The sequence below is a fragment of the Malania oleifera genome, chromosome 3 (genome assembly GCF_029873635.1).
Source record: "Malania oleifera isolate guangnan ecotype guangnan chromosome 3, ASM2987363v1, whole genome shotgun sequence".
Lineage (NCBI taxonomy): Eukaryota > Viridiplantae > Streptophyta > Magnoliopsida > Santalales > Ximeniaceae > Malania > Malania oleifera.
Window position 1 is genome coordinate 64,008,538 of NC_080419.1, and position 24,585 is coordinate 64,033,122.

General features: G+C 39.3%; 1 protein-coding gene across 1 annotated transcript in view; it reads right to left on the minus strand.

Annotated features, from left to right (window-relative positions):
* Positions 1–19,048, minus strand: part of LOC131150569 (biotin synthase, mitochondrial) — a 92,480-nt gene extending 73,432 nt beyond the window's left edge. The window contains exon 1 of the mRNA XM_058101377.1: positions 18,568–19,048. Within this exon, the coding sequence (XP_057957360.1) occupies positions 18,568–18,753 (186 nt within the window). The 5' untranslated portion in view covers positions 18,754–19,048. The remainder of the gene's footprint in view (positions 1–18,567) is intronic.
* Between the last annotated feature and the right edge of the window lie 5,537 nt (positions 19,049–24,585).

A 24,585-nucleotide genomic window follows, 5' to 3' on the forward strand; every position in this document is an offset into this window, starting at 1 on the left:
CACCTGCAATCCTAACCTTTTTATTAACCGAACAAGGACAATAAGATTGAAACAATTGAGATATACTAGTCATATGATCGAATGCACTTGAATCAATAATCGATCATGCAAAGGCTAAAAAGTTGGTGACTCAAATCATAGCACAACTTCAAAGGAACTAGTTCAAGTCACACTTGGGCCGGTTACGAGAGCACAAGCAAGGAAGTTTAAAGGTGTACTCAATGGACTAATTCAAGAGGCATGGACTCAAGCAAATTCGTGGAGGCCCATTGAGCATTACCCACGTGAGTAACAAAGATTCATCAACATGATTCAAGTTCTAGAAGAATCTGGCCAAGGCTAAGCTTAAATAGACATGTTTAAGAATACTCCTTTTTGGGTCTGATTGTAAGGCTTGCATGCCATTTATTTTCCTTTTACTTGTTTTGACTTTTATGGGCGTGTTTGGCTGATAACACAACCATTTAAAGCTCCCCACTTTCCTTTTCTATTTTAGGCATGTGATCAGCCAATTAAAGGGCTGATTGTCTTTTTTTCTTTTAGGCAAGTAAGAGTTATTTCTTTACCAGATTTTTAGCCCTAATTAAGTTAACTATTTTAGGAATTTTCTTTGTAATGGCCAGCCTTTTAAATAGGCGTTTAAGCAATGAAAGAGGCAGATCATTATTCAGTAAATTGTGAGAATATTTTCTCTGCGGTTCTTTGAAGAACTATACGAACTTATCGGGATTTCCCATGACGTTCACCAACGACTTATCAAACGGTTTTTTCCACCACCGTTTGTGGCATCTTCCTTATACCAAGGTTCTTGTTTCGCAATAAACAACAGGTTGAGGTCATATATACCAAGGTTCTTTTTTATCGTAAACAACAGGTCGAGGTCTATCATTCAATTCTGAACGTAGAATGATCTTGGGTTCCTTTTCGTTGTCAAATATCATTATTTTGGCGGGATTCGCATCATTTGGTATCAGAGCACAAGTTCTAGTTTAGGTGTGCCTATCTCTTAGAAACCTTTCTTTTGTTTCTTTATTCTGTGTTCTTATAGCTTCCAAATTCGGTTCACATACCCTAGTTTTGCCGAATTTCCTTTACTCCCTTCCGCTCGTATTTTGTTTGTTCTGGTTTATTTCAAAATCTTATTCTGTTATTATCAAAAGCCTGTTGCTGATCATAAAAAAACCACAAAAAAAAAAGAGGGAAAAAAATTTGTTTGTTTTCATTCATTTTGGGTTTCAATAAGCCTGAAAATCACCTCACCCCAAAATGAAATTTTTTTTTTTCGTGGAAGTTTTGCTATTTTGTGCTTTTGAAAATCTAATCAGTCGTGTTCCTTGTATTCTTGCTTTTAAACTCTGAAATTACTTGATGAGTTCTTGGTGAACTGTTGCTGGAAATTTTGAAGTATTGTTTAGTTTCAAAAGAACTAGAAGAGAATTATCAAGTGGAAAAAGGCAAGAGTGGTGAAAACATTAGAGGGTTAAAAGCCACGTATTTTTTTTTAGTGAAACACGTGTAGAGTGATTCACATTCTTGAGTGTAAACACACAAGGGAGAGAATTGTGAGGTCTTTTTTTTCTTTCTAACTTTGCTCTGCAGCAATCATGTCTCACAACAGTGCTAAGAGCATTGCCGAAGATGCTACGTAACTGGCTAATCCGAAAGTGTTTATGGAGGCCATGATGAGTGAGATGAGGCATGTGATGAAGTTGGAACTGGAGCAGTGATGCGAATCCCGCCAAATTAACGAGATCCGACAATGAAAAAGAAACCCAAGATTGTTCTATGTTCAAAATTGAATAATAGACTCAACCCGTTGTTTACGACAAACAAGAACCTTGGTATATATGACCTCAACCCGTTGTTTATTGCAAAAGAAAAACCTTGGTATAAGGAAGAAACCACAAGAGGTGGTGGAAAACCGTTTGATAAGTCGTTGGTGAACGCCACGGGAAATCCCGATAAGTTCGAATAGTTCTTCAAAGAACCGCAGAGAAAATACTCTCACAATTTACTGAATAATGATCTACCTCTTTTCATTGCTTAGACGCCTATTTATAGGCTGGCCATTACAAGGAAAATTCCTAAAATAGCTATCCTAATTACGGCTAAAATCTAGTAAAGAAATAACTCTTACTTGCCTAAAAGAAAAAAAGACAATCAACCCTTTAATTGGCTGATCACATGCCTAAACTAGAAAAGGAAAGTGGGGAGCTTTAAATGGCTGTGTTATTAGTCATACAAGCCCATAAAAGTCAAAACAAATAAAAGGAAAATAAATGGCATGCAAGCCTTACAATCAAACCCAAAAAGAAGTATTCTTAAACATGCTAATTTGAGCTTAGCCTTGGCCAGATTCTTCTAGAACTTAAATCATGTTGATGAATCTTTGTTGCTCACGTGGGTTATGCTCAATGGCCCTCCACGAATTTGCTTGAGTCCATGCCGCTTGAATCAGTCCATTGAGTACAGCTTAAAATTTCCTTGCTCGTGCTCTCGTAACCAGCCCAATTGGGGCTTGAACTAGTTCTTTTGAAGTTGTGCTATGATTTACATCAAGCAGGTTCACGAACAGATAGATCAGATGGAGAATACATGTGAGAAGCAGCCACAAAATGGCCCTAATGTGCGTAGAAGGGAAAGAGTTCAACTGAGGGAAGTGAGGGTTGAAGATGAAGAGCCTTACGGGGCTGGTTTTGATGAAGAAGATGATCAGGATTCTGTTGTTAGTAATAGGAGACATGAAGGGCAGTTTAAAGAAGATAGGAATCAGGAAGATAACAACTTGGGTAGTATTAAGATGAAGATTTCGTCATTTCAGGGTAGATCCGACCCTGAAGCATACCTTGAGTGGGAGAAGAAGATGGATTTCATATTTGACTGCCACAACTATTCCCAAACAAAGAAGATAAAATTAGCTGTGATTGAATTTTCTGACTATGCTATTACTTGGTGGGATCAGCTTGTTATAAATAGGAGGCGGAATAGAGAACAATCAATAGAGACATGGGAGGAGATGAAAACAGTGATGAGAAAGCATTTCGTTCCAAGTTACCACTATTGAGAGTTGTATAAAAAGCTACAAGGTCTTAGACAAGGAAGCCGGAGCGTAGAGGATTACCACAAGGAGATGGAGATTGCTATGATTCGGGCGAATGTAGAGGAGGATCGAGATGCGACAATGGTTAGGTTTTTTATTTGGATTAAACCGGGAAATCCAAGATAAGGTAGAGATGCAGCATTATGTGGAGTTGGAAGATATGGTGCACATGGCCATCAAAGTGGAGCAACAACTCAAAAAGGGGGCTGGGTCACGTGCAGCCCATAACTCCAGTTCTACTTCTTGGAAACCGAGTTATACCAAGCAGATGAACAAGTCACAAACGTCCAAATCCGAGCCCAAGTCCACGAACACCTGCCACGTTCTTCAAGGTAAAACTAACACTTCTATCTCTAGGAATCGTGACATTAAATGTTTTAAATGTCAAGGCAAGGGACACATAGCAAGTCAATGTCCAAACAAGCAGGTCATGGTGTTGCAAGACAATGGTGAAATTGTGACTAACAATGAAGATTTCGACACTGACGACATGCCACCATTGGAGGACGTTTCCAAGGAGGACTATTTAGCCCTTGATGCATTAACATTGGTGGCGAGGAGAACATTGAGCTTGCAAGCAAAGGGAGTTGATGAAGTGCAGCGGGAGAACATCTTTCACACTAGGTGCTACGTCAAAGACAAGGTATGTAGTGTGATTATTGACCGTGGTAGTTGTACTAATGTTGCAAGCACAATTATGGTGGAAAAAGTGGGACTACCCGTGATAAAGCACCCTAGATCGTACAAGTTGCAATGGTTAAATGATAGTGGTGAGATAAGGGTGAGCAAGCAAGTGTTAGTTGCATTTTGAATCGGTAAATACAAAGATGAAGTGTTGTGTGATGTAGTACCGATGCAAGCGGGACACGTATTGCTAGGGCGTCCATGGCAGTTTGATAGGCATGTGATGCATGATGGCTTTACGAACAAATACTCCTTTGTACTTAATCAACGATCAATCACTCTTGTACCATTGACACCGCAGCAAGTATATAAGGATCAAGTGAGATTGCAGAAAGAGAGTGATCAAAAGAAAGAGAGTGAACAAAAGAAAAAGAGTGAAAATCAGAGAGAGGCCGAGAAAAATAAGAGAGAAAAAGAAAATCAAAATTCGGCCATTAAGAGAAAATCTAAGAGAAAACAACAGAATTGCTATGCAAAAGTGACTGAAATTAAGAGAGCAATGTTTTCAAATCAGCCGATGATTGTACTTTTGTACAAAGAGGCATGTCTAAACACTAACGAACTTGACCTAGCTTTGCCTAGTTTTGTTGTTTCTCTTTTGCAGGAGTCGGAGGATGTCTTTCCCGAGGAAACACCACATGGGTTACCTCCAATCCGAGGGATTGAACATCAAATTGATTTTTTGTCCGATGTGACAATTCCAAACCGACCAGCCTATAGGAGCAATCCCGAGGAGACAAAGGAGTTTCAACGGCAGGTAAATGAGTTGTTGGAGAAAGGGCACGTGAGGGAGAGCCATGTCCATGCGCCGTTCCTGTTTTACTTGTACCTAAGAAGGATGGGACGTGGAGAATGTGCGTTGATTGACGGGCCATCAACAACATAACGGTAAAGTATCGTCATCCCATTCCTCGCTTAGATGATATGTTAGACGAGCTGCATGGTTCTTGTGTATTTTCTAAGATTGATTTAAAGAGTGGTTATCATCAGATTAGAATAAAAGAAGGAGATGAATGGAAAACTGCCTTTAAAACAAAGTATGGTTTGTATGAATGGTTAGTCATACCTTTTGGATTGACTAATGCTCCAAGCACCTTTATAAGACTTATGAATCATGTTATGTGTGCATTTATAGGCAGAATTGTTGTTGTCTATTTTGATGATATACTCATTTATAGAAAAAACGTGGACGATCATGTAGTACATTTGAAATCTATTTTAGATGTGCTTAGGAAAGAAAAGTTGTTTGCTAATCTGAAGAAACGTACTTTTTACACCGATAAGCTTGTATTTCCGGGATTTGTTATTAGTGCACAAGGTATACAGGTTGATGAAGAGAAGGTACGTGCAATCCAAGAGTGGCCGAGTCCCACAAGTGTAGGTAATGTTCGTAGTTTTCATGGACTTGCCAGTTTTTACCGGCAGTTTGTGAAGGACTTTAGTAGCATAGCCGCACCACTTACTGAAGTGATCAAGAAGAACGTTGGATATAGATGGGGAGAAGAAAAGAGAAGGTGTTCCAATTAATCAAAAAGAAACTGACCAACGCCCCCTTATTGTCTTTACCTAACTTTTCGAAAACGTTTGAGATTGAATGTGATGCTTCAGGTATTGGCATAGGCGCCGTTCTTATGCAGGAAGGACGACCAATTGCTTACTTCAGCGAGAAGCTAAGCAGGTCAGCCTTAAACTACCCAACTAATGATAAGGAGTTGTATGCAATGGTTCGAGCTTTAGAGACGTGGCAACACTACCTATGACCTAAGGAATTTATGATTCACACCAATCATGAGTCCTTGAAACACTTGAAGGGCCAACACAAGCTAAACAAAAGGCATGCGCATTGGGTGGAGTTCATTGAGACGTTTCCATACGTCATCCGATACAAGCAAGGTAAAGAGAATGCGGTCGCCGATGCACTTTCTCGCAGGTATGCATTACTCTCCACACTTTATGTAAAATTGCTTGGTTTTGAGCACATTAAAAATTTACACGCTGATGACCATGAATTTTGTAAGGAATACTGGGTTTGTGAGAAAACCACTTGTGGTAAGTTCTTTAGGCTTGATGGATTCCTGTTTCGAGAGAATAAATTATGCGTACCTAATTGTTCCTTAAGGGAGTTGTTAGTGCAGGAATCTCATGGTGGGGGATTAATGGGACATTTTGGAGTTGCAAAGACTATAGCTGTTTTGTAGGAACACTTCTATTGGCTTCACATGAAAAGAGATGTTGAGAGAATTTGTGGCAGATGTGTCACATGTAGGCAAGCTAAATCTGAGGTCCAACGGTTTGTATACTCCTTTACCAATTCCTAGTAAGCCTTGGATTGACATCTCAATGGACTTTGTGTTAGGCTTGCCTAGGACTAAACTTGGGAGAGATTCCATTTTTGTGGTTGTGGATATTTTCTAAGATGGCACACTTTATTCCATGTACAAAACGGATGATGCCTCGCATGTTGCTGATTTGTTCTTTAGAGAGATTGTGAGATTACATGGCATGCCTAGAACAATTGTTTCGGATAAAGATGCTAAGTTCTTGAGCTATTTTTGGAAGACTTTATGGTGTAAGCTAGGTACTAAGCTATTGTTTTGTACTGCTTGTCATCCACAAACTGATGGTCAAACTGAAGTAGTAAATAGGACCTTGTCTACTATATTGAGGGTAATCATTAAAAAGAAGATCAAAACATGGGAAGAATGTTTACCACATGTTGAGTTTGCTTATAACATATATGTTCATTCTACTACTAAATTTTCACCATTTGAAATTGTGTACGGATTTAATCCAACTCCAATGGATTTATCTCCTTTACCTTTGACTGAGCATGTTAATTTAGATGGCAAAAAGAAAGCTGACTTTGTCAAGCAGATTCATGAGAAAGCACGACTCAACATTGAGCAAAAAACGGAGCAGTATGCAAAACAAGCCAACAAGGGGCATCACACTGCTTTTTGAACCCGGAGATTGGGTTTGGCTGCATATGAGAAAAGAGAGATTTCCGGCATAAAGACGTTCCAAATTGCTTCCAAGAGGAGATGGACCTTTCCAAGTCCTAGAGCGCATCAATGATAACGCTTACAAGCTAGATTAACCTAGTGAGTACAATGTAAGTGCTACTTTTAATGTTACTGATCTGAGTCCTTTTGATGTAGGTGATGATTTGAGGGCAAATACTTTTCAAGAGGAGGGGAATAAGGCAAATCATAGCACAACTTCAAAGGAACTAGTTCAAGTCCCAGTTACAAGAGCACGAGCAAGGAAATTTAAAGTTGTACTCAACGGACTGATTCAAGAGGCATGGACTCAAGCAAATTCGTGGAGGCCCATTGAGCATTACCCACGTGAGTAACAAAGATTCATCAACATGATTCAAGTTCTAGAAGAATCTGGCCAAGGCTAAGCTTAAATTGGCATGTTTAAGAATACTCCTTTTTGGGTCTGATTGTAAGGCTTGCATGTCATTTATTTTTCTTTTATTTGTTTTGAATTTTATGGGCGTGTATGGCTGATAACACAGCCATTTAAAGCTCCCCACTTTCCTTTTCTATTTTAGGCATGTGATCAGCCAATTAAAGGGCTAATTGTCTTTTTTTCATTTAGGCAAGTAAAAGTTGTTTCTTTACCAGATTTTAGCCCTAATTAGGTTAACTATTTTAGGAATTTTCCTTGTAATGGCTAGCCTTTTAAATAGGCATCTAAGCAATGAAAAGAGGCAGATCATTATTCAATAAATTGTGAGAGTATTTTTTCTGCAGTTCTTTGAAAAACTATATGAACTTATCGGGATTTCCCATGGCGTTCACCAACGACTTATCAAACGGTTTTTTCCACCACCGTTTGTGGCGTCTTCCTTATACTGAGGTTCTTGTTTCACAATAAACAACGGGTTGAGGTCATATATACCAAGGTTCTTGTTTGTCGTAAACAACGGGTCGAGGTCTATCATTCAATTCTGAACGTAGAACGATCTTGGGTTCCTTTTCGTTGTCAGATCTCGTTATTTTGGCGGGATTCGCATCAGTTGGAATAGGCACTTGACATATTACCTGTTTAGACCAAGGAACCAATAGAAGTACCAAATATCATATTGGTATTCAGCAGTTGAAGAAGTTGATCCATCTACTCTGAACTTAGAACATTGGTCTAGGCTTCATTTGCTCTAGGAATCACTTGGTTGTTTCCAGGTCCAAGTTTGTTGCTCTTCCAATTTGCTGGTTTTCCATGTAGTTTCCAATAGGTTTCTCGGGTATGGTGCGGCTTATTACCAATGTTTTAAAATGCGAAGGCATAAGACGAGGCGTTTTACCGGCATAAGCCTTAAGGCATTGAGGCGTAAGCATTTTGGGATTGTATTTTTTAAAATAATTGACAAATAAAATCAATTTATATATAAAAAAAATGTGAACAATTTTAGAATAATGGAGAAAAATATAAAAACATAATTTTTAAATATCATATAGGCCAATTTTAAGTTTTAGTTAACAAACACAAACAACATATGTGTAGAAATCCCTACAGTTTAGGAGTCATGCGTGATCACTATAATTAAGGAAAGATCACTGACTGTCTTTCAGAAGGGGTGCTGGTCAATAGGGATTTCCATGATTCTTGTATATTCCTTTATTCTAAGATTTTATTTCCTTAACTTAGTTGTTGGTTACATGTTATATAGTAGAGCATATTGTACAATTTTTTAAATTAATATACGAAACAGCTATCTTATAGTTTCAACATGGTATCAGAGCTACTGTTTTCCTAAACCAAGCTAACTATGGGGGACGACTCCATCAACAGTCGAGAGTCGACAATCTCAGAGACCCAAACGAGTCGAACCAATGCCATCATCAGTTCGAATGGACTAGATGGCTCTTCTGTCCAACTATCGGCAGAAAAAATCAACGGGAAGAATTTCTGAGAATGGGCCCAATCTGCGAAACTCGCAGTTGACGGCAGAGGAAAGCTCTGGTATCTTACCAGCGACTCAAAGAAACTTGATTCAACGAATGTTGTGGCACTCCAGCAATGGAGATCGGAGAATTCCTTGATTACCTCATGGCTTATCAACTCCATGAAGCCAATTATCGGGAAAACATATATGTTCCTGCCCACAGCAAAAAAGGTGTGGTATGTAGTCCGAGAAACCTACTCTAACGAAGAGGTGACAGACTATTACATGGAGATGTTGGCACTATGGCAAGAACTGGATTTAAGCAGCGAAGAAGAATGGCGCTGTGCTGAGAACAATGTGCTGTTCAAGAAGAGATTGGAAAAGGAGAGAGTTTTTGAGTTCCTTGCAGGCGTTAATCGAGATTCAGATGATGTACGAGGAAGGATTCTCAGCTGCAGACTACCATCCACTCAAGAAGTGTTTGCTGAAGTGAGGCGTGAAGAGGCAAGGTGCAAAGTCATGTCGAAGGAAGCTACAGCCATGATACCAGAGGGCTCAACATTTGTATCCCGTGGGACCTACAATGGGCCAAATACCAAGCAACCAAAGGGCCGCCTCTGGTGTGAACATTGCCGAAAGCTTGGCCATTCCAAGGATAATTGTTGAGAGATTCATGGCAAGCCAGCTGATTGGAAACCACTGTACAGCACCAAAACCAAAGGCTATCAAGCTTGTTCTGAGACTCACCCCAAGAGGCAACAAGTGGCGAGCAACGATTATGACAGTGGCAGCAACAGCACCTCCAACCATGACCAACTACAAAAAATCATGGAGATGCTATCTGCTCTCCAAGCCTCGGGTCAGTCACCAAAAAATACTCCATCTGGTAATTTGGAACACAGAGGTAATTTCTCACAAGCCCTATACACCTTTCGTAACCATACACCCTGGATTATAGATTCTAGAGCCTCTGATCATGTGACAAACTCTTACCACCTTTTCTTATCATATACCCCATGTGCTGGTAATCTAAGAGTCAAAATTGGTGACAAATCTCTTGCTCTTTTTGTCGGCAAAGGGAGTATTCAGATTTCTGACTCAATTACTTTAGAGTCTATTCTTCATGTTCCAGAATTATCTTGTAATATTTTGTCTGTCAGCCAACTCACTAAACACTCCAATTCCTCTGCTAAATTTATTTCATCCATGGCGTTTTTCAGGACCTATCATCAAGGATGACGATTGGCAATGCTAAGGAGTATGAGGGAATCTACTACTTCGAGGAAGCCAAAATGAGTGAAAGTGTTATTTGTAATTCTGTATCCCTAAGAATAGTGACCTAATGTTATGGCATTCTAGGTTGGGTCATCCAAATTTTCAGTACAGGTGTCATTTATTTCCTTCGTTATGTTCGAATAGAATGCCACATGATGTTCAATGTGAAGTGTGTGAACTCGCAAAACACCGAAGAACTTCATTCCTAAAATCCAAATACAAACCCACAAAACCTTTCACAATCATTCATAGTGATGTATGGGGACCTTCTCGAATTTCTAATTGCGTTCACACAAAATGGTTTGTGACATTCATTAATGATCACACTCGTACTTGTTGGGTCTACTTGTTAAAAGATAAGTCAGAAGAACATTCGGTGTTTATTAACTTTTATGCCATGGTCCAAACACAATTTCACACCAAGATTCAAATCTTGCGTACTGACAATGGCACGGAATATCTCAACCACACCTTGGGTCTCTTCCTTCAAGAAAAAGGGATAATTCATCAAAGCTCATGCGTCGACACCCCTCAACAAAATGGGGTTGCTGAACGCAAAAATAGACACATTCTTGAGGTAGCACGAGCCTTAATGCTCACTACCCACATGCCTACAATGTTTTGGGGTGATGCTCTTCTAACAGCCACTTACCTTATCAATAGAATGCTCAGTCGTGTTCTGTCCTATGCTACACCCCTTGACACTCTTCTTGAACTTTTCCCTACCTCTCGGATGGACTCCAATCACCCTCTTCGTTTATTTGGCTGCACTGCCTTTGAGCATGTCCATGCTCACCAGCGCACCAAGCTAGATCCTCAAGCCACCAAGTGTGTCTTCCTTGGGTATTCTCCATCCCAAAAAGGTTGCGAGTGCTATGACCCTATTTCTCGTCATCTCTTTATCAGCCTTGATGTCACCTTTTTCAAGACGACTCCATTCTATCCCAAATCTTCTATTCAGGGGGAGAATGTGAGCGAATCTCAGACTCAGTATAATTCCAATGGTGACATGTTTTTCCTAGACTTTCCTCTCACCAATCTACCATCCTCCTGCACTTCCTTGCCAGTCACGAAAGGAAACTTAAACTCAGGGGGAGAGATAGAACAACAAAATAACAAGGAAGACACTAGTCTACTCACGAAGGCCGAAGCCAAGTGGTAATGAAAAACTCATACCCGAAGCAACAAAAGAGTCAGAACTGGTGGCAGCTCCAAGCAACCAAGAGCCCAACCAAGAGCCTCCCAACAACTCAAAACAAGTAATAGAACCTACTCCTAATAAATCTAATGATATTGATCTACCCATTGCTCTCAAAATACATCCTCGTTCATGTACCCTTCATCCAATTGAAAAATTTGTGTCCTATAATACCTTGTCCACAGGATACCGTGCCTTTACTTCTAATCTTAACAGGGTCAAAATTCCAAAGAACATTGAGGAGGCACTTGAAATTCCAGAATGGAGAGAGGTTGTAATGGAGAAGATAAGGGCATTGGAAAAGAATGGAACATGGGAGGTTATTAATTTTCGACAAGGAAAGAGACCAGTAGGCTGCAAATGGGTATTCACTGTAAAATACCGAGCAGATGGGACAGTTGAAATATACAAGGCCCGGTTGGTTGCAAAAGAATTTACTCATACCTATGGCATCGATTACACAGAAACCTTCGCACCCATGGCAAAGTTGAACACTATCCAAGTGCTCCTACTCCTGGCAGCCAATCTAGACTGGCCATTTCAACAACTAACATCAAAAATGCATTCCTAAATGGTGAGCTGGAAGAAGAAGTGTACATGACATTACCCCCTGGATTTAGTAAAAGGGGCGAGGAAAACAAAGTCTGAAAACTGAGAAAATCCTTATATGGACTCAAACAATCTCCCAGGGCAGGGTTTGATAGATTTACAAAGGTGATAAAAGGGGAGGGATATTGTCAAGGACAGTCTGACCATACTATGTTTTTCAAACAAAAAAATGGGAAGAAGACTATTCTGATTGTGTATGCAGACGACATTATCCTCACCAGATATGACATTAAGGAAATGGGAAGATTGAAGAAAGTTTTAGCCACAGAATTCGAAGTGAAGGATTTCGGGCAAATTCGATACTTTCTAGGGATGGAGGTAGCTAGATCAAAGAAGGGAATTAGTGTTTCACAACGAAAATACACCCTTGATCTCCTGACCGAAATAGGCATGCTAGGTTGCAAACCAAGCGACACACCTGTTGAAGCTGGAAAAAGAACAGAAGATGTTGGGAAGCCAGTAGATAAGGTGAAATATCAAAGATTAGTCGGCAAAATAATCTACCTATCACATACAAGACCAAACATAGCTTTTGCAGTAAGTGTAGCAAGTCAGCATATGCAATCTCCAAGAGAAGCACACCAGGAAGCAGGCTTCAGGATCCTAAGATATTTAAAGGGATCTCCAGGGAAAGGCTTATTGTTCAAGTGAAGTGAACAAAAAGGAAGTGGCAATATTCACTGATGCTGATTGGGCTAGCTCTACAAAGGATAGAAGATCCACGACTGGATACTGCATCTTAGTATAGGGAAATCTAGTCACTTCGAGAAGCAAGAAACAAAATGTTCTAGCAAGGAGCAGTGCAGAGATAGAATTCAGAGTTGTTGCTCAAGGAATATGTGAAGGATTATGGCTGCGAAGGCTATTGGAAGAACTACATGCCGAGTTAGAGTTACCAATCAAGGTGTACTGTGATAATAAGGCAGCTATCAGTATCTCTCTCAACCCTGTCCAACATGATAGAACCAAACATGTGGAAGTTGACAGACACTTCATTAAAGAAAAGGTGGAAGAAGGAACTATTTGCATGACAAATGTCCCTACTAAGGAGCAGATTGCAGACACATTCACCAAGGGACTACCTCGGCAACACTTTGAGGATTTCATTGGCAAGTTGGATATGATCAACATCTATGATCCAACTTGAGGGGGAGTGCAGAAATCCCTACAATTTAGGAGTCATGCGTGATCTCTATAATTAAGGAATGATTCTTGACTGTCTTATTTTAGGCATGTACAGAAGGGGTGCTGGTCAATAGGGATTTCCGTGATTCTTGTATATGCATTTATTCTAGGATTTTATTTCCTTAACTTAGCTTCTGGTTACATGTTATATAGTAGGGCATATTGTACAGTTTTTTAAATTAATATACGAAACAGTATTCTTACAATTTCAACAATATGTTAAAAAAAATAAGCATAAGCCATAAGAAAAAGCCAAATTAAAAATGTCTCAACATTCTAATTTTTAAAAGCCAGCCGCAGCTAACAGTAACAGAGAGTACGAGAGTGTCGCGGAGAGAGGCGAGAGGCAGATAAGGGTTTCTGCAGAATACGGCAGCTCCGAAGGGTTCATCGAAGGGAAAGGATGCGTCAGGAGTCGTCAGAGGTAGATTAGAGTTTGGAAGGGAACGTCAACTCGTTGGAGAGAGACGAGAAGCTTGGATGAATCATTGAAAGCAGCTGTTGAGTTGTCGAAGAGAGAGGAGGTGCTGGAGGAATCGTCAGAGAGATATGGAAGTTTGGAGGGAAAAAGATTCGTCGAGAGAAAGGGGGTTTAGCCACTCCTATCAGGTTGCGTTTATTTATTTCTTCTTTTTTATATTCTAAAGCAGGTACTCCCAAAAAACGTACGCCTTTCCAAATGGGGCGTAAAAGGCGGGTTTTTCTCACCGAGGCGTATGCCTTCTCCCTTAAGGTGTACGCTTTTTTGGAATTATGCATTTCCACTTACGCCTTAGGGTGTTTTAGGCCCAAAACGCATCAAGGCGCGCCTCAAGAATGCCTTTTAAAATACTGCTTCTTACAATAATCACACCATACTCAAGATTTTTGATTGGGATATGACCATTGTACAGAGGCATTAGCAGCAGCCAAAACAATAGGATTAGCAGCAACCAAAGCCGAGTTCTCAACTATTCCATCAGCCCCTTTTTTCTTTAGCATAACATTCCGACAACAATCTTCACGTCTCACTTCAAAAAAAATACCTCTCCAATTGGAGGCATAGGCTGTCTACCAAGAATCCTCCCCCTGACCTCATCTAACTCATCATTAAGTCCAGCCAAAAATTTGAAAATTCTTACATTTTCCACCATTTTCTTGTTGTAGGTGCAATCAGCAGGGCTCTTCCATTCATAATCATTGAATAGATCCAAGTCCTGCCACAGTCCCTTAAGGGCATTACTTAGTCACACTATCTTTCCTTTGTTGTGTCTTGCCAATTTTTTGCTACAATTTACAAATCTAGGAATAATTTCCAAGGTCAGAATACATCTAACTAACATTATCCCAGAGTTCTTTTGTAGTAGGATAGCACATGTACTTACCACTAATATCTTCATCCGTTGCATTCACAAGCCAAGCCATAATCATGGAATTTCAGCATCCTATATAGCATATGATGGGTCTGCTCTATCAGGGGCCTTGGTTTCACCAGTAAGGCACCCAATCTTACCTCTCTCGTGGATATACATTTGAACTGACTGAGACCATCTCAAAAAGTTGGCTTCATAGAGACGAATATTTGTGATTTGGATTGAATGGGGTTCGGTATGGGCTACCTTGGTTTCAGTTTTGGTGTTGACCACAAGTTCAGATCTGGCCATGGTGGAAGTTTCGGAAATTTCAGACATAATGGAGGTTGAACAGAGTTAAGGCAGTGAGGCCTAGGTTTTAGAGGCTATGACTACCGAAATGAAAAGAAAACCAAGCTCTAATACCATCTAGAAGTGGAGAAGAATTGAAATAGTATTTCATATAATTGTAAAATAAGGTACAATCTGAATGTCATATAGACTACACGGTTAATCTAAAAGAAAAGAATAATAAAGGAAAGAAAAGAAAAAAGGAAGGAATGACAATTGCTAACAAATCTACTAGAATATCTCCTAAGAATATATCCTAGAATATTTCCTAAGATTATTTACATAATTATAGAAATTTCTCCTATAATCAAGGAGAGTAGATTACTAGATTTACATAATTACAAAAATTTCTCCTATAATCAAGGAGAGTTGACTGGATAAATTTCGAAACTTTCAACAGTTTTCATAAAACTAGGACGTATTTTCACAACAATTGCATTGCCACTCATCAACCTCAACACATTCACCTTAACAAAATGTCATTTTTTATTGCCAACAATAACTCATCCAAATAGAGCAACATAGGCAAAAAGAAGTAAGCACACATAAGCAAGAACCATTCATACAATAGACAAACATAACATTGTTTTTAATTAGAAAAAAAAAATTGAATTAACGTTTTAAGGCATCAAGGAGATGCCAACCCATGGTATAAAACATCAACCACCCTGTAAAGCGTCGCAAACATCAAGGATTTTAAAATGATCATTAACAATGTTCCCACTAAGCCCGCTAGAGATAGCAATAATCCATTCGGCTTTGCAGGTCTGATGTAAAATAGATGAATCTTTGAAGGCTGTCTTACTTCTTTCTTTCCAAGCCTTCCAAAAGATGGAGAGAGGGATGAGGTTCAAAGCCTTTCACTTCTCCTTTGTGGCTCTGATGCCTTTACAAGCCCAAATCTCCCCTCCAACTGAATTTTCCTAACCAACTGCTGCCCAGTCAAGGAAAGAGCCAAATTCCACATGTTCCTTGTCTAGGGGCAATAGAGCAAAATGTGGTTGACTGATTCTGCATCAGCCATACAAGGAAAACGCCGATTCATGACTGTAAAGTGTAAGCCCTATCTTCTGCAGATTGTCGAGAGTTAAAACATTTCCATGTATCTACTCCCAAGCAAAAAAGGCAACCTTTAAAGGGGATGCTGTCCTCCAAATGTGAATCCAAGGGGAGTTATTGCAATTTGTTCCCAACGGTGAGAGCTTATTATAAAAATATTTAATAGAGAAAATGCCATTTTTGTCCAAAGCCCATTTCTGCTTGTTGGGGATGTTTTGGTGACGGAAATTGTATAGAAATATGTAGAACTCAGAGTGTGTGAAGTTCCCAATTTGCCACATTCCTCATAAAAGGAATGTCTCAAAAAATTCCCTGATCAATGATTTGGAGATGATGACTTATAAGGGCATTTCCATCACAAGCCAAGTTGTAGATGAAGGAAATGCAGCTCCAAGATTACGGTTCTCACACCACACATCATGCCAAAAGTAAACATTGGCCCAATTCCCCATTTGAAATGTGACAAAATGAAAAAAAAAATCATCCCATCCTTTCCTGACGAATTTCCAAACACCCACTCCATAGGGACCTCTTCCATTTTGTGTTGTCCAATCATTGTACTCTAGCCCATATTTAGAAATAATAATATTCCACCAAAGGTGGTCATTCTCCTTCATGAACGTCCATAACCAATTCCCAAGGAAGGCTCTACTGAAAGCGAAAGGGGGTTTCAACCCCAGACCTCCTGAACAAATTGGTTGTTTGACCACTCCCTATCTAACAAGGTGGTATTTAAACTCCTCCCCTAAGCTTCCCTAAAAAAATCTTCTTTGAATTCCCTCCAATCTCCTAGCGACTAAGGTCGATAAGGGAAGCAAAGACATAAAGTCAATTGGAAGATTTATCAAAGTGCTTTTGATAAGAGAGAGTTCGTCTCCTTATGAAATCATGGGCCACAATACACAGAAAATAAATGGGTCTGGGTCTACTTCTATCATTAACATGATCGAGCAACAATACACCGAAAAGGATAGTTCACAATGATGAGTAGGTATGGGGCAACCTACAAGTGCACACAATACATGCTAAACCGTAATAGTGAGTAGCTCTCCATTATGAGGAATGGTAACTACCCCCTAAGAGTTTTCTAGACCATTACAAGATTAGCATAAGAAAAAATCATAATGCTTGAGGAGTCATGCTACAAGTAAATTGTTAGACTATATATTTACGTAATGGATCCCCATCACCATCCTCTCCAAAAAAACATATTGTGTATCATCATGAGATGTGTATGTCGAGCAGCTATGTCTTTGTCCATCTCAGTCCTCAACATACCACTTTGACCAATGGAAACAATCAACTCTGCTATCTTAAGAATTTTTTTGTCATTTTAAATTTGCAATAATAGCTGTTTTCACCACACTATCATAATATTAATGTATCCATCACACTTAGGGGACAAAAACTTTTTTTACTATAATTATTCCAAAACAAGTATATACATCATAAAATTTTCCTCAACCAGATTTCATTTTCTAGAATCATTTCATGATCAACTCATTTACAATGTTATTTTGTCTTAAAAGGAGAAAAAAAATAAAATAAAATAAAAAAGAACTTACTCACAATGATAAATCACTAATTATATGTGAATAACCAATCCTTCATCCAAACATATGCATTTTATTTTGTAATCAGTTTTCCATTGTGTTAAAGCTTGATATACATTGTTGGCCCACAATGACACCCTCTCCCCCCCCCCCTCCCGCCTCCCTCTGGTTCTGGCTCTCCCATCCCCAAAACTGCATTGTTGTGCTCTTCAATCTCTTGTTGGCCCACAACCACATCTTAAACTTTTAAGCAAAGCGGTAATCTAATATGGTATCAAAGCTAGTTACTAGGAGGTCCCAGGCTTTAGTTGTTGCCTACATTTATTGGGTGGTGTTAGAAAAATTATTGTATTCTCCCTGTTATCGTGTGTTTATCTCTCCACATGCTATTGGGCTACACGTGTGGGAGAGTGTGCGGGGAGTGCTAAAGCTGGATATGTATTATTAGCCCACAAACTAACAACTTAAGCTTTTAGGTAAAGTGGCAATTTGACATATAGTATTATTTTCAAATAAATAAATAAGTTGAGCTTCTAATCAACGCATGATAAGAAAGTGTGAGACTTTTAAAGTTTTCAATTTTGCCCCATATAATAAATTTGAGTGGAGCAATTGGAATATTTTCAAAAGCTCACTTATAAGTATTAAATATATTAAACAATTTTTTAAAACTTGAGTGGGGCCAATTGCCCCCACCAACAAGAACATAGATGCTTCCATTATACTGTTTCATGTCACCAAAATGAACAACCTCCAAGGAACATAGTCATATTCAACGCACATTGCATAAATAGAATTAGCAAAGAAAAAGACAACAGACACGCATTAAGATGAATTTTGCAATAATAGGCGCAAAGGCACTAGCAAGTGTAATTTATTTACTAGTTTTGCATTCAGTTGTGGTTCCATTTCCATCATCAAAAAGAAAGTTCAACAGGGAAAGCAAACAATCTCGAAGCCTCGCATTGGACAAATAATTCAGGGAACAACATATTAGGATATAAACGAAGCAGACAATGAGAAAGCATTCAAGTTTGTCTGCACATCTACTGGGCTGAGCTGAGCTTAATGGAGCAATTAGGAGGCAGTCTCTTGCTTTAACGGGCTAAAAAAGGGGCAAAATTCACTTTCAAAAGCGCGGTAAGCACATCCAAAGCGCTAACTAGGCATTCGCTTCAATGTTCTCTTCCCCCTCTTCTCCTCGCATTTTTTTGTTGGAAGCCAAACATTGAATTTTATTTTTATTTTATTTTTTGTTTTTTTTTTAACTTTCCGCCTAAAATGAAACCTAGAGAATGGAAGCAGGAGCAGGGGCAGACAGTAGTTACCCCATGGAAGAGAAGATCGAGAAGTGGAGAGTCGTAGACGGACTTGATCTCTTCTCTGGACCAGTCGTTTCTAGGACCTTCTCGGATGGTTCTCTCGGCATGTACAGCTGCAGCTGAAGAATACGGGGAATGCAGAAACACTGATGCTCGCAGGTAGGGCCGATTAATGCACCGAATTGCAAACATTTTCTCTTCTTCTCTTCTCTTTTCTTTTCCCTTTTTCTGGATAAGTTGGGAGGATGGAGATTTTCCCTGCGAAATGCAGAATGAAGGGGACGCAAATGAAGTAGGAAAACAATGCGACGAAAGAGAGCGCGCGCGTATATTAAGCGCGCTTTGGTATCTCCGCAGATGAAACTTGCAACAACCTGCTGCCTAACTAACCCCTTCTCCGTCATCCTCTCGTGGACAAAATATAATTGCCAAATATGCCCCTAGTGATCACCGGTTAGTCCACTCGTCTGCAATGATACTGCACAAATGGGAATCTCTTCAACTTCCAAAAAGGATGTCGTACTTGTCTAATGAATAATGAACAAGCTATCTTTATCTTAATAATGAAAGCAACAAACTATCGATCCATGTGGATTTTCCAAGACGTTGGATGTCAAATTTTGGGTGTCATTTGTCGCAACGTCCCGAACCCCCCAAACACTGACACGGATGCTCGCTGTGAATTGAGAAAAATATGGTGAATTTTGAAGAAGTTATGTTGGCCTTATCTTGTTATCTTGTTTTGATGTTAACAAACAAATGGAATTTAAATATTTATGTGAGTAATGTTATTTCAGGATTCACATATGAGAAAGTAAGGTCAAAGTGCTCACAATGATCAAATGAATCTTAAATGAGTCAAAGCATGAATTTAAAGATGATATATTAAACTTTGAAGAATATGAGGTCATGCATGATTTATTGAAAACCAATGAATGTTTAAAGTTAAATGAGTCAAAGAAAATCAAAGTGAGAGAGCTCAATGAATATTAAAACTTGAAGACCAAGAAAGGGTCAAAGCAAGCATGAAGACTTGAGCGTTTAGAATGTTAATGTCTTAGAAATCTCATGTAAGTGCTTTAATGTTTAAAATATCGTTTGAAATATTTTGAAACTCTTAGGTTAACTTCTTGGACCTAGATACCTTTTAACATACTTGAAAAATATTTTTATAAGGTTAAAAATTATTTTAAAAAGGTTAGAATCATTTTTGGAATGAAAAACCCCAAAAAGAGTTTTTTTTCCAAATGCTGTCAGACGACCAAAGATTAAGTTCAGTCATCTAAAGATTTCTTACTGAATTTTTTTTTTTTTAGACAGAACCACCTTAGACAACTAAACCCGAAAGTTCTGTCATCTGAACACTGTTAACGGGCAGAAAAATTACAAAATTTATGTTTTAAACATTAGTTTCTTGTGCTTCAAACTTTCTAAAAACTTAGGAAATTATCTAAGGAAACTTTAGCAACAAGGAAACTTTTGAAAGCCTATAAATACATGATTTTGCAAATCAAAAACACACCAAGAATTGAAAAATCTATTTGAGAAAGCTAAAAGTACTCTTGTTCTTACAAGTTCTCTTGTTTACTCATTGAAAAACTCTTTTGCTGAGATATTTTGAAGTGCTAATCGTTCCTCTTCTGAAATCCTACTGCTAATCCTCATCTAAAAAGGATATTGGTGAATTCTACACTTGAGTTTCATTCTATTTCATATTGATATTTTACATTGAAGTATATTGTGCTAAAATTGTACTAACTTGCTCTTTGTGAGAGTATACTTGTACGTAGATTTTATCTTGTGTTTTTTGTAGTTCATTGATGTTCCAAGGTGTTTGGATCGTTGGCTAAGCAAGGGGATATTGCTTAGAGAAGCGGGCTCTAGCCTATGTAAGGAGTGACCGAACGAGAGAATATCATTTGGAGAAGGCGGGCTTTAGCCTTAACGAAGGAGTGTTGTACAGGTTTGTTCCACCCGTCAATGGAACAGGTTTAGTGAATCCTTTGGTGGTTTTGCCAAAGGCGAGGACGTAGGCTGTGTTGAAGCCAAACCTCGTAAAAATCTTCGTCTCACTCTCTCTTTCCCTATTCTTTATTTTCAGTGCATATTTAAATTGCGTGGATGGTTTAAATTTGAAAATCATATAAACTACGTATATTTGGAAATCAAACAAACTAAAGGTTTAATTTTGATATGGGTTGCGGAAACCAAAGGGAGTACGTTGGTTGAATCATTCTTTGCGGAAACCATACGAGAGTACATTACTTGGTTAAACACCCAAAGATAAATTAACTGAGAGTTTGTTTGGATTTTGAATATTTGGAAAGAGTGATTGGATGATGCATTGAATATTATATAGAAGGAACAAATTCATATATACAAGGCTTGGTTCAAATTCATATTAACAACAAGGCTACACACAAGCTGAGAATTCTTATGATTGTTTGGTTTGATCATCATGGCAAATTGATTGGTTTGGTTGAAAAGTTGATTACTTGTTTGGTTAAGCAATAAGTGTTGTGGTTGAAGATTGAATGTTTACTTAGTTTTTGTTTGATTGACAAAATAGATAAACAAGTAAAAGAATTGGTTAAATATTAAAAGAAGTTAAGAACTTTTAAAAGAACTAAAACGAAAGTTTTAAAAGCCAATTCACCCCCCCTCTTGGGAAGTTATTCCTAATTTCAAGTTATTTTCGTAAAAACATGGTGTATGGAGTCACCACTAACATTTTGAAGTTTGGTCAGAACACTTGATTACTACCCAATTAAAGGTAGAATCGGTCTGCGCTACCAGAGTCGGGCTCGGGAGTTCAGTTACGAGAGGGGAAAGTATTAGCACCCCCTACACGTCCGTTCTTACGAACGATACCTAATTAATCGAAATTTATCCCTTAAACTAAATTTAATAAGCCTTTAAGGTTACTCCTTTCCACAAATCCAAAAATATATATATATTATATAGGTATCCCCTCAAAACCGGGGCATATCGTACTCTGAAGAGTCCATGCCCCCCCTTGAAATCATCAGGATCGAAAAATCTAGAAGATAGGTTTTTGCAAAAATAACTCGCAGGTCTTTTGAAATTTAGGATTTTTTAAAGTAATAAAAAACCTTGGGAGCTTTTGGGCTCATTCGGGATGAATTTTTGGACTTTTAAATAACTTTTTTGTGATCTTTTTCTAAGTGAGAACATTTTTTTTATTTTTGTGATTTTTTCTATATTTTTCCCGAATTTCAAGATAGCACAAATAAAATTAAGACGAAAACCATGGAAATTAAAGTTTGAAAATATTTTTGGAATTTTCTAAATTTTTTGTGACTTTGCTGATATTTTATGATTTTTGTGGATTTTGGTGAATTTTGGAATTATTAAAGTAATAATGATGCAAACTAAACCGGTTCAGTTGCGGTTCAAAGGACCCGACCGGTTCGGGGAGAAAGCTGGCCAAATGGGAAGGATCAACCTGTTTAAGGTCTAGTCAAGACCATGTCAACACGTGGTGCCTATGGGGCGTGTGAGTTAGCATGTGTTTTAGTGTGTGCATGGAACATGTGTAAATGTGTGTGTGCATGTGCATGAGTTGTGTACGTGCATGAATGTGTACGTGTGTGAGAGTATATGCGTGTGCGTGAGTGTAGAGCCCATGGGTGTGTTCATACATGAATGTATATGTGTGTGAGTGTACGTGCATATGCAGGAGTGTAGAGTGCATGGGTGTGTACATGCATGAACATGCACATGTGTGGGTGTGCATGCATATGCAGGAGTGTAGAGTGCATGGGTGTGTTCATGCATGAACGTGCACGTGTGTGAGTGTTGAGTGCATGTGCGTGGGTTGTGCATGCATGGGCTTGCGCATGCATGAATAATTAAGTGCGTGAATGCATGGATAAGGATGGATATATACGACATGTGATCTTAACAGGAGAATTATCTAACTCTAACATTTTTCAGAAATTTTCTATCATTTTTCTAGATTTTTTTATTATTTTTCCAGAATTTTTATGAGTTTTTTTTTTATTATTTTTGGAGATTATTTGAAATTCAAAATTTAAAATAAGAAATTTAAAAAGGGAAGAACCGGGTCTAGTTGGTTTAGAGGGAAGACCGACCAAGCTTTGACCGATCCGAAGGAGACCGGTTTAAGGTCTGGGTCAAGACTGGGTACGTGTCACACAACGAATGGAGGGAGCATGTGGGTGAGGATCGGCAACGTGGCACGATCCTGAGCATCACCCGAAGGGTGATCCAATAGTCTATACTGAGCCTCGGAGAGCATTAATGGTAGAGGGCAGGACAGCCACGTGTCACCATGTGTGCAGGAGGGTGCAAGATTTAAAAGATTGTCTAACACGAGGTGATCCGAACCGTTGATGTACTGCGGGGATCCGACGGTGGGGATCTGATCTGCACTGATTTCTTGTCCTGGCGTGATCTGATCTATCCATTGAAGTGTTAATCTGATGGCTTGTGAAGAGAGCTCATGCGCTTCCATGCGCATTAATGATGAAGGCAGCCGAGGAGATCACGTGTCGCATGGTGCGGATGGCAGACCATCATTAATACCCTCTGACACCAGCGGGATCCTGTCCATTGGTGCAATGGAGATCGGATGGCTTGGAGTAGGGCGCATCAGAGCTACTGGCAAGGGTGAATCCTGGCCCTCTGATGAATTTAAATTGAATGGTGGCCATCAAACGCGTCAGAGGTGCTGATGTTGACAAGATCATGGTCGTTGATGGAAACAACAATCCAACGGTGTAGGAGAGTGACGTCCATCAGCATTGATTGTTCGAAGAGCAGTGCAGACATGTGTCATCGAGCGAGCAAAGGGGCATGCAGACTCTCATGATGGCTCCTGTCACAAGCAACCTGGACTGTTGATAAGGTCAGAGATCCAATGGCTGCAAAGAGACTTCGTACGCGGTTTGATCTAACGGGATGGAGACTACCACGTGGAAGGATCCTATGGCTCCTGAGCTTAAGATACTTAAGCCAATTTTTTTGTTTTGTTCATTTTTTTGTTTCTCATTCTCCTGCATGCTCTCTTTCTCTCTTCTCTCACCCTCTCTATCTTCCTTTCTGCTTTTCTCCTCTCTATTCGTCTCTTTTCTCACCCTCTCTTTGCTTCTCTCTTCTCTTGTCTTCCTCTCTTCTCTCACCCTCTCTGTCCTCCTCTCTACAGGTCTATAGAGTGGAAGTGAGAGATCTGAAACCCCAAGGTTTTAGATCAAAGTCTTGGCTCTTCCCTCCTGAAATTGATGCTGAGCTCGATTCCTGGCCTGAGCGTTCCGAGATGGTCACGAAAGGGTAAATTTGAAAGCGAAGCTCAGATGGCGACCTTAAGCCTTCATGGACATGAGCCAAAAGCTAAGTGTTCCTCTGACTGCTCTTTCTCTTCCATTTTCTATGTGTGATGTGTGCAGTATTGGTTGGTTATTGATTGTTTGATGTTTGGAATCTCGGTTTCGATTTCGTTAGGGTTAGAGCTCAATTTGCAGGTTAGGGTTTGATTGCAGGAGTTAGGTCGAAGACGATTCAACTCGTGTTCGACTCAGTGAGTTAGGGTGTGTCAAACCAGAGTTAACTCGTGCGAGTCAACCCGGGGTGAGTGGTGTGAGTCAAACCATGGTTGTGTGAACCTAGGTGAGCCACATGGGCTCTGTCATGTGTCCAGGACACGTGTGGGCTGTGAGTGAGTTGGGCCTGGGTGTATGAGGAATTGATTTGGGCCTCATTTTTTTATTTTTTTTTAAATAATGGGCTTTGGTTTAACACAAAAAAGGTTGGGCTTGGGTTTGATTTTCAAAATGGGCTCAGCCCGAGTTAATTCCTAAAAAGCAGGTGGGCTCGGGTTTATTTAAATGGGCTAGTTTTTAAAAGACAGGTATTGGGCTTTCTTTAAAAAAAAACTGGTTATAGGGCGGGTTTTTTTTTTATAAAAGGTATTGGGCCTATTTTAAAAATTGGTTATGGGTCAGTTTTTAAAACAAAGTCGGTGGTCTTGTTTAAAAGCTAGGT